This window comes from Rhea pennata, chromosome 2, assembly GCF_028389875.1.
Source record: "Rhea pennata isolate bPtePen1 chromosome 2, bPtePen1.pri, whole genome shotgun sequence".
Taxonomy (NCBI): Eukaryota; Metazoa; Chordata; class Aves; order Rheiformes; family Rheidae; genus Rhea; species Rhea pennata.
In genome coordinates, this window is record NC_084664.1 from 111,239,930 (window position 1) to 111,250,950 (window position 11,021).

General features: G+C 40.8%; 1 protein-coding gene across 2 annotated transcripts in view; it reads right to left on the reverse strand.

Annotated features, from left to right (window-relative positions):
- Positions 1 to 10,540, reverse strand: part of ARHGAP28 (Rho GTPase activating protein 28) — a 77,816-nt gene extending 67,276 nt beyond the window's left edge. For both annotated transcript variants that reach the window (XM_062570157.1, XM_062570159.1), the window contains exon 1: positions 10,342 to 10,540. In XM_062570157.1, the coding sequence (XP_062426141.1) occupies positions 10,342 to 10,472 (131 nt within the window). In that variant the 5' untranslated portion in view covers positions 10,473 to 10,540. The remainder of the gene's footprint in view (positions 1 to 10,341) is intronic.
- Positions 10,541 to 11,021: the final 481 nt, after the last annotated feature.

Sequence of the window (11,021 nt, forward strand, 5' to 3'; positions counted from 1 at the left end):
CTTGCAGCCACCCGTGAAAAGATATGCCGAATTCCTACGTTGTAATCATTAAGTGATACTCATGAAATTCACTATAGCATGGGTTTATTACCTTGCTGTTTAAACCTATGGTATCAAAATGAATTTTTGGGGTTTTCTTTTTTCCTTTTTTTTCTTGAATTTCTTTATTCCTCAGGATCTATAATATATATATATTTTCAATAGGTCTTAGAATACAGGCACTTCATTTGGGCTTTATATACTCACAGACTACACATTTCAGTGTCCCATCTCTGACAGTGATCAAAAAGGCACCAGGAATTAGATATAAGACAGTATTTCTCCTTCTTGCTTCAGTAAGTCTCCATGTAAGTATGAGAAGTTTACTCTGAAAAATATTACTTACTTACTTTATCTTCTAGAATTCTTGGTAGCATTAACTCTTTTAATTATAGGCATTTTCATTACCCACATGAATATCAAACTCCATATTTGAATTTGGAAAGAGAAAATTGGCCTCCAAGGACATCCTATGACAATAAACTCCCTTACAAATGAGCAATTACTTATAACTACAGTGACTCAGTGGTGCATGACACATGAATAATTAATTGCAGACTTACTTGTACTTAGTATAGACTGGGGCAACTTGGTTTGGCTTGCTCAGTCTTACTGCATTGCTGAATGTTTCATAGTTAACTTCAGGCCTGATTGGCAAAGTCATAAAAAATTCAGTCGTTAAAAACAGCCATAAGAGCTGGAGTCCATTAAGGATAAAGCATCTTTATCCTTTGCATCTTTACCATGCAAAACAGCTGCAGAGGCAATGCTCCTCCCTAAAATCTGTGGGGTACTTCCTAAACACAGAACATCTTTCAGTATCCTGAAGAAAGCTGTTCAAAAGTGGACATATTGGGTTCATTTGTTTGTTTATTTTTAATGGCCACACACTGTCAGAGGCAATAAATGGCTTGAAGATAAGCGCTTAAAGAAAATTCCAGCTAATTTTTGACTTTATGGGCTAGTAATTCCAAAGTTTGCCATATATTCTGTGAAATGCCAATGAAACATAGGGTTGCCTTAAGTTTCATTCTCTTTTAATGGGTTTATGCATATTTTGTACACACACACACATGCATATATAAGTATTAATCAATACTTACAGAAATTTGATATTTGCAGTATTGTTATTCTTAAAAAAATCTCATAATCAATTGCTTTTACTAATTGAAAAAGAGAAAACAGGAAGGAAGTATGAGGAAAGGAAGGCAATAAGTAGGGAAGGAAGGTAGTAGTGGAGAAAAGAAAACAAGCAGTTCAGGCAGCGGTAAAAGATTAACAGTGCATCATTGCGGATTACAAGGAAATGCATCATCTGAGTGGAAGATTTAAGAAGGACCCTGCAGAATTGTTCCAATAAGAGACTAAAGATTGCCAAATATTGAAAATACCTCTCTCCTGTGCTTGGCCAGCTGTTTCTGCTTCCTTCTGCCCACCCCGTCTCCAAAAGTGAACACTTTCAATGCAAAATCCTGCTGCTGTCAGAGTACAAAGGCTTCCCTTGTCTCTGTCTGTCAGGGTAAGTTTGCTGTTTCCTTTCACTTCCTTGCACATGCATGGTCTGGGCACCATCTGGCCCAGAAATGGCTGAGGACAGTCAAGCCTGCAAAACCTCTTCAGAGAATGCCCTAGGCTTCCCCGCTTCATGTTTCACCTGTGACTACAGCAAGGATGGTATATTCATCTCAGTCATGTCCAGACAAATATTTAAAAATTGAATAATTGAGAAAAACATTGCAAATGAAAGACAGGTCAAGTTAATGGAGACTTCATACTTGATGTCTCATTCAGTGAGAATCCTATTATGTAGGAAGTTAGCTAGAGCTGAGACAAGAGACGACCTTATCAGAACAACTCATGCTCTATGAGCAAACATACAAACAACAAATCTGATTTCTAGTAGCTTGATCTCCTTGCCAGTAGATTCAGAGGTAAAACTTCCATTAGCTCCAGTGATAACTCAGTGTTACTCCACATGTGCACATCACCTAAATACGCATTAACTTGGTGCACATGTGTGAGTGAGACACATACCTCATTTGATTTTCCACTCCAGGATTTATTATGAATTCATTACTAAACTAGGAAAGACATAGCATTTCATGTTAAGATTGAATACCACAACTATTCAGTTCTTGCTGTCATTCTAATGTTGACATAAAAAAGGATCTGACTTTCTCACTTTCAAATTCCTCCCTGACCATTAGGCACAATCATCACTTGGCCAGAAAATACATCTAGATGATATTTTGTTCTTAGTTTTTATTGGCCGGAGGAAGAGAAACCGAAACGTAGAGGCTTTGCAGCACTTCCCCTAGAGTTTGTGTAGACGATCCAGAGTCTGTATATCTACAGACTCCCTGAATGTCTGTAGTGAAGTAGTTAGTCAGGAACATATTATTTAGTGAGTCAAACTTGGACCTGTAGAAAATTTGTTATTCCCTCCCCAAATCTGTCTATCGGGAAGCTAGTACTTTTCTGATTAGCTGCAGTAACATACGAGGACTTACAGCTTTAGAGCCTCTTCCACCTCGGGTAGCAAACTGTGAGAGTGACCTGATACCTGATGTCCTGAGGTTTGGCCCACAGATGTTTAAAACACATTTCCCCAGCTTGCCTCTTACTTTACTTATGTTTTGGCTGGTAAATGATGTCAACCCAGTTGGACTTCTGCATCTGATATAATTTTTCAATATATACTCCCATCTGTCTCTCTGCATGGGTAGAGATCTCCTACTCTCAATGAAGGGTATTTTTGCTCTTTGTATGCTCAGAGCAACTTCTACAGAAAGAGGTGTTATAGCTTAATCCTCAAATGAAAATGCAATAATGACAACACTTAGTAGCGGAGTTTTCTGTTTCTCCTTCTTTTTGGTCTTTTCCTGTCTAAACATCCAGTATATATCCTAATGTGGGTGATTTCACGTGTTTGAAAATCCCTCAGGCTCACAGTAGTGAAGTGTTATACAAAGCATCCCAAATGTGAAAATACAATTGTCTTCAAAAACAAACATGCTGATAATAGGCTCTCTACTTCAGTCTCTTTCCTTGAAGACCGGAGGCTCTGTAGATGTCTGGAAGGTTAACGGGTACAGACAGAGGAAGAAATGAACTACAGAGCCGAGGGATCCCTCACTGAGTATTAGTCTTTCCTTTGTATTGCTTACAAGGGAACGCCAGCTGGAGCACTTCTACTGACCTTGGCGAAGACTGCACTTCAGGATAATGTGGAATCTTTTTGCAACAACCTGCCTTTTAGACCATTTCATTTTTTGACATCAAAAATGCCACCTTAAAAGCCATTTGGGAGCCAGTGCCAGCCCATGTCTCTGGCGTAACTTGGGGGTCAACTGTAATTGGTTTTGCCACAGCACATCCTCTGGGGGAGGTTTTCTCACTCCAAAATCTTTTATTTGTAGATGAAGAGTGGAATCAGATCATTCATCTCTGAGGGAAAGCTAGTAAGGTGAACTTCTCTCCTCTCCTCTGTCCTCGCTACCGTTGTCCCTCTTCCTCCCAACCCCTTGCTTTTTATTCTTTCTGCCTCTCTCTGGAGTCCCTGGCATGCACAGCAGGACTTGGAGGACTGCAGTGCATGTTGCTGTGATGGGGTCAGTTCCATGAAGAGAGAAAAAAGGAGGAAGAAAAACAGGCCAAAGTGCCTAGAAAGGATGACTGGCTTCAATTGTCAGCTTGGGACAAGGCCCTGGCAATTCTTCTCCAAGTTTCCTTCCTGTGCTTTTTTAAGGCACTCATCACCACAGTGCCTGAAAAGCTGCATGTAGTGTGGTCCCACCTCTATGGCCACTGAGCTGCCTGCCAGTTTCACTCCACCATGTTGCCTGCACACCTGGAACAAAATGCTTCAGCGGGCCAAATGCTGGGCTGGTGTTGGGGTTAGCCAAAATCCAGGATGTTAACTTGATCGTTTGCTATGGATACTCAGCACTATTTCAGGATGTGATTCTATATTTGTACAGTGCTAACCAAATGCTTTTCAGATACTGACTTAGCTAGAACTTCTACTAGTCTTCCATAATTATATCTTGCAGTTTCCTTTCTCTGCACATTTTCTGTACATTTACACTGAACCATTCTGATCTGTGCAAAAACAACACTGCACAGATCTTGATTCCTGGCACTTCACTATGCCTGCTGTCAGTGTGCCAGATGCAATCTCAAGGTGTCTGTACAGGGCACATAAGGCTCTCAGGTCTTATGTTTTTTATGGGCATCATGTAATCAGAGATAAGTGACTTTTAGCTGAAAATGAATAGGGCAGCTGGCTAAATGCTCAACCAAACAAAACGATCAAAGGGACAATGCCAGATGTTTTCCATCAGCTCTGCATATGGGGGTACCAGGGAGAGCAGCAGGCGCACCAAACTAAAAAGAAACCAGAGAAGCCAACTCTAGTTTCAACCATAACATGAAGAACTGGCTATAAATACTACATTCCTCTGTAAGGCTCCCAAAAGACATTCTGTAGGTATTTCTAAAGCTTGCAGGAAAAGCATGTCTGCTATTGTTTGACTTATTTATACACATCCTTCTGCTAAATGTTTGGTGAAGAATTGTCATTCTTAGCATCTCTATGAAGGATATAGTTTTAAAACTATATTTTAGGAGGCTGATAGGAATTCTAAAACACCTTTGTTTTTCTACAAAATGTATTTTTTGCCCAACCTGTGCCAATATAATATATTCCTAGAACTGTTTTGCAGTGTCTTCTTCTTTTAGTATATTTTAAAATTCTAATTTCACATGTTTGGAGACCTAGCTCCTGCAAGAGACCCAAATCATTTCAAGATTTGTTGTGGAAAAGGAGCCAGCTTTTTATTTTTGTCTTCTGGGGAAGTTTACAGTAGAGCAAGATAAACATCCAAAATAGTTAACGTTGTTCTGCATCACTTAGAAGACATTCTTGACATCACTTGTATTTAACTGAGCAGGGGAGCTGCTCAATCAGTGCTGACAGAAATTAAGTGCAGCCTGCCCAGCCTCGGGGCATACAGACCTTCCTTACTGCAATGGGATATAATCTGCTTTTGTTGGGATGAAACTTGAACTGCTCATATGGAGCCTCTTGTTGTTGTAAGCCAAATTTTGGAGTATACGAGGCTATTCCTTCAGTATTATTCCTTACAGAGACACAGTCATCATTTTAGCACTGTTTACCTCACCCCTATTGTATCTGGGAGCTAGCAAAGGGGGAAGAATATTGCAATTCTGGTCTGGTGCCGTGCTTGGCCATGGTAATGGCTTTACTACAGGCCCTAAGCCTGTGTGTATCAGACTTGCTGAGCAGGGATCCTGGCAGGTAATTTGAGACAACACAGAAACTTCAGAAATTCTTCCTGTTCTTTTTTGACTCTACAGACTCTACAGTCATCCCCTGACAGCAGGAGGAGGGAGACGTGCTGAACATGCAGCAGAAAGGCATTTCCCTGAAACAACAGAAACTGCCCAGACTTTTACTTGACTATCAGACAAAATAAGAAGTTGCTGAAGTCCACTTTGTTCTTTACCTACATAGTATGCTCATAGCTTTGGTAATACACATTCCTTTCTTTGGATAATCATTAATTACAAGAGAGACATGGAGCTACTGGAGAGAGTCCAGCGTAGGGCTACGAAGGTGATCAGAGGGCTGGAGCACCTGCCCTATGAGGAACGGCTGCGAGAGCTGGGCCTCTTCAGCCTGGGGAAAGAGAAGACTCAGGGGGGATCTTATCAATGTGTACAAGTACCTGAAGGGAGGGTGTCAAGGGGACAGGGACAAACTCTTTTCAGTTGTCCCATGTGACAGGACAAGAGGCAATGGGCAGAAATTGAAGCACAGGAAGTTCCACCTGAATGTGAGGGGGAATTTCTTCCCTGTGAGAGTGACGGAGCACTGGACCAGGTGGCCCAGAGAGGTTGTGGAGTCTCCTTCTCTGGAGAAATTCAAGACCCACCTGGATGCAACCCTATCTAACATGCTCTAGGGGACCCTGTTTGAGCAGGGAGGTTGGACTAGATGATCTCCATAGGTCCCTTCCAACCTTACTGATTCTATGATTCTATGAATTATCAAGTTGTTTATTCCCTGTATAAACAGCTTGACGTGCTCTTTAAAAGATGCTCTAAGCCTGTTTTGCAGGAACAAAGGCTATGAATGTGCCTTTTCTGTGTTCTGATTCTGATCTCATGTTCTTTTATATGCACATTTATTTATATAGGCTTAAGCTGCTCATTGCAGTAGAAACACTTGTGATTTACTGTGCAGGATGAGTTGTTCGCTCATAGATATGTTGGTAACAAATGGACTGAAGAACTCACTAACTCTCATACTTTAGTCAAAAGAAAGCTTGAGCATGACTCACTAAGGAATGCTTTGTACTCCCCTAATTGCATAATTACCTTAGAGAGCTTACTGGCCATTTGGCATGGGGTCATTCCTGTTTCCTCTGAGTGCCGGGAGCCTTAACTTCTCACTGGATACAAGCAGGACAAAAGGGAGATGTGAGGAAGACATATGGCCCTAGCCCCGTTTTTCCTCTTCACAATCTAAGAGTAGTACTTGTGCACAGCTACAAAAAGTCCCTCATTCTCAGAAGGGAGGCTGGAAAAGCTGATCATCACTAAACATAAATCAGTCGTACTAGGATAGTGTTGGTATTGAAAAGGATAATGTGATATTCTGGGCAGTTTGGCACTGGTACTTGTGACTTCTGAATTCTAATAAATGTGATAAATATAGTAAAGGAGAGGCTACAAGCATAGAAACCTTCCTCGCTGTTCTCAGTCACACTATCTATTAGACTAACTGTGAACAAAAAAAAAAAAAAGATCTTCTCAATATCTTGTTCTCAAAAGTAGCAAGTAGAAAAGTTATGCATAGTATAAATAATGTAAACAATTACAATGGTGTAACATAGATGACAAGCAAAGTGAAGGGACCTAAATGTCCCATGAGAAAAACAGAAAATGAAGTTGCTAGTTGCATTATGCTAGAGTTTGAGAAGTAATGGAAGATTTGGCTGCAGAATTCTCCTTGATCTCTAGCAATTTCAGTATAAAGTTTTCAGCACTGAACTCGTGTGTGCAACTGGTAAAGCAAGTTAGTCTGTAGCTGCAATGAAAAGAGCAAGATAGAAATGAATGATAAAGATAGCTGAAGAGGAGATATTTAAATTCAGCTATCCTAAATCCCCTTAATATTCTTTTATTCTGGAGAATGATAGGAATTTGTGGTTCTTTTTCTTAACTTTTTAATGTTAAGAACATCTGTTAATAACATCTTTATGTTATCCAGCAGTGCAAAATTCGTAAGCCACTTTGGAATCCAGTATCTTCCCTTTGCAGATTAGTGACTGTATTACCATGGAGTCAAGCTTTCATTCCAGCCCTCACCTTCTTTACCCCTATTCATTTAACGTCCTTGCCTGCACAGCAACGTCTCTCTTCCATTTGAAGCATCTAAAGCACCTCTTCTCCTGTCCCACATACAGCCCCTCGGCTCAGTATCATTCAACCTATAGCCACGTGGTTATGATAGTCTCCCCCACCGGGTTCATGAATGAAAATACTTGTGGTTACTATATTTTGTACTGAAGTCAATGCGGCCCATGTATGTTTTAGATGTGCACACAGGATGCCTGCCTGCTCAGCCCTCCAAGGATTGTAGACGTGAATCTTACTGGTCTGGTATGTGAAACAAGTGCTGAAATTCTCAGTTCAGGCCAGGCAGAGCATGAAATAGAACTCTAAATACCTGAGTAACTTTGTTAGTGTAAACTTTGGCGTTCATGGACTTCTCCACTGCCTGCATGGGTTGGTGACATTTTTAAAGATTTCTCACCTAAATCTTTTCTATTTTTTTAATAGAGCCTTTCTAACTGGGGGAAACAGAACATTTTAATAAAGCCTGAAACTGCATTAGCTTCTCCTTCCTGTGAAAAATCTCTGCTTAGAAGATTCCCAGGGTTCCTTTAGAAGGTGAAAGCATCTACAAGAGAAAACATGGCTAGGAGAGACTAATATCCAAGCATGGCTTTAGGAAGTGGAGCTTTTCTGATATAAATGGAGTATCATGCTGAAGCAAGAAGAATATAAATGGAGCATCACTCCGAAGCAAGAAGAGGGGAGATTATAGAAATGAAAGATCTGGATTCCTAAGCTGATAGCAATAGTTTACCAAGTAAAATGCTAATACCTAAGACTGATTCTGTTCTCACAGATCTATATCCAAAGTACTGACTTCATTAGAGCTACATCTAACTAAAACCAACAGAATTCAGAGGAAAGTCAGGCTCTCAGTTCTAACTGTTAACGTGATCAAACAAGCAATATGTAACACCTTTATTGTATACCTTCTCAAATTGTTGTCCTACAGAGTCAAGGAATTAGAGTACTGTAATGAGGGCATTTGCAGTAGGGTTCAAGGAACACCAGATAGAGTCTATAGCAAAACTTCTTGCATTCGCATGGCAGTAGAGGAAACTGTATAGAAAATGCAGTCCAGGAAAGCGTTCTTAGAAGAAGAAGTAGGGATTAATCTAGAGCCTATTTTGCCATTTGCTGAAACGTTCAGTGCATTTGCCTTCATGGATTCTGCATTCCAGAGGACTGCATGCTGAGTTAATAAAATCCCTCTGTTGAACAGGCTTTGGAAACTCAGATAGTTACTGGCTGCCCATATGGCAGAATTTGGCCATTGCTTTTGGACAGCTGCAGGAAGTTAAGGGCAAGAAAGGAGAGACAGCCCCAAAGTCTTAGGGACACATAGACAGGCAGGGAGACACATGGCTTTGTCTCATGGAAGGAGCTTCCAAAGTACGTTCCTCATCAAAATGTCAGGATCCTCTTTTTTTTTTTTTTCTCTTTCATGAACTGTAATTTGCACTTCTGCTTTTCTTAGGTGATGTGTATGTGATTTAAGCGCTCATATACTCTGGGCTTAAGTTTCAAGCCCATTTTAAAACAATTAGCACACCTACAAGAAAAATAGCAAAGCAGCACGTTTCTGTTACTCCCAGATATGTCTGGGAAAAGGAGATTTAGTTTAACATTCTTCCTTGTGGAAGAAATGACGTGTTCCCCAGTAACCCAATGCCAAACCACTACTCTCTGATTTGAGAAACGAATCCCATTCTTACTGTTTCTGAAAGCCAGAGTGTGTGTTTCTTTTCTTAACATGATATTGTGTATTTTGGTACTGCTCTCAAATAACAGTTTAGCAGAACAAAGGAGTTATCTTTATGAGACAGCCAGGGAAATACACAAAGAACAGGAAGATGCAGCTAACCTAAATAATGACACTGAAAATAAAATAACCATTGACCTATAAATAAACAATATGAAGTAAATATCATTATATTTATTAATATATTTATTAACAGGAGTCACAGACTTAATTCCTATTTAATCCCTATTTCCTCAGACTACAGTTTTCATTTTTTTCAATCAAGTCACAGAATAACATTTTCTAGTTTCTCCAACTTTTTGTAATATGATTTTTTTTAAAGTAGTATGAATAGTATGAATGTGTGTTTAGGAGAAAGGTCAAATTTCCTAAAACAATAAAACTGCCCAAACTGCTGTTTTTGTACTGTGCAAATACATGAATTCTTGCAGAGCAGGGAAGTAAACATACACATAACTGCATTAATTAAGACAATACTTAATTTCCTGCAACACAAAGGAATTTTCTTATTTAGACTAAGTCTTTAAGGATACAGTCTGCCATTGTGTGTATGTGGGTGTGCAAAGTAGCAACTGCAATTTCACAGCAAAGCTAGGGCTAGTTCTTGACCTGGGGTATGAATGGGGAAGGAATTAAAATAAATAATCATCTAAAGCAAAAACAGAATCAAATTTCTGAAAATTAGTCTCAGTCGCTTCAGCCTTTCTCTCTTTCTATAGCACAGTCTTGAATGACCTGAGCAAAAGCCTGATTCACATTTTTGTTTTTTCCTAGGGATTGTCTTGTTGAGACTCTTGGGTAGGAAGCTAACTTGATCTGTTGACTTACAAGATTTAAAATAAGCACTTGAATTTTCCACCCTTAATCATGACCAGCAGCACTGGGTGAATCACTTCCCTGATGGAGGCAAGTAACGCGCAAGAGCAAAGTGCTTATGAAGTGCCCAAGTGATCGGAAAACAATTTCAAACTGCCCCGCAGAGTAGCAGAACATACAGTAAAATAATAATAATAATAAAAATATATATAAAAATACAAATTAAAAAAAAAAAAAAACACAAGCAACCCAGGGAGAACATGAGGGCACAGTACCAGTTACGATCCTTCGGGCTTTACCTGCTGGTGGGCGAGTGGCTGGAGGGGACCTCTTGCCCAAAGCTCTGCTCCATGCCTGGCATCCTAGCGGGGCTGTGGGGGTGGTAGGCGGTCAGGACCACGCTGCCCGAGTCCTTTATCTCCATTATCATAGGCACATGCCTTGCCCAGCGCCCCGTGACGGAGACGGCTCCCGGCGCTGCCTCGCCCGGGAGCGCGAGCGAGCCCGTCACCGCCGCCAGCGCATGGCCTTGGTCCGGAGCAGCCTCTCGTCTGCTGTCAGGAGAGCCCTGCGACTCCGACGCGCCTCTTCACCCCCCCCCTCCACCGTCAGGAAAGCTGAATTAGCATATATTCAAAAACGCCGCCCACAAAACAACCCATGGGGAAGTTACTATGTTCCTAGGAAACTAGAAACCTGAGATAAGCCTGCACGGCACCGAGCTACCGCGGGGCAAAACTTCTTGCTTTCTTTTTACGAGCCGATTCCTTAATATTCCTCGTGCTCCTAAAACAGGCACGGCTCAGTCGTCTGTCAGTTAAGCAGCAGGAAGAGCAGAGGGCACTGCTCTAACAGCAAACGTGGTGTAGCAGAGCAGGGAATGACATTTGTAGCGCTTACGTGAGAGCCCCAGAAACTAAGTAGGTTGTGCTCTGTTTAAATAACCAAGGAACAGTAACCTTGATTTCCTGCATGCCAC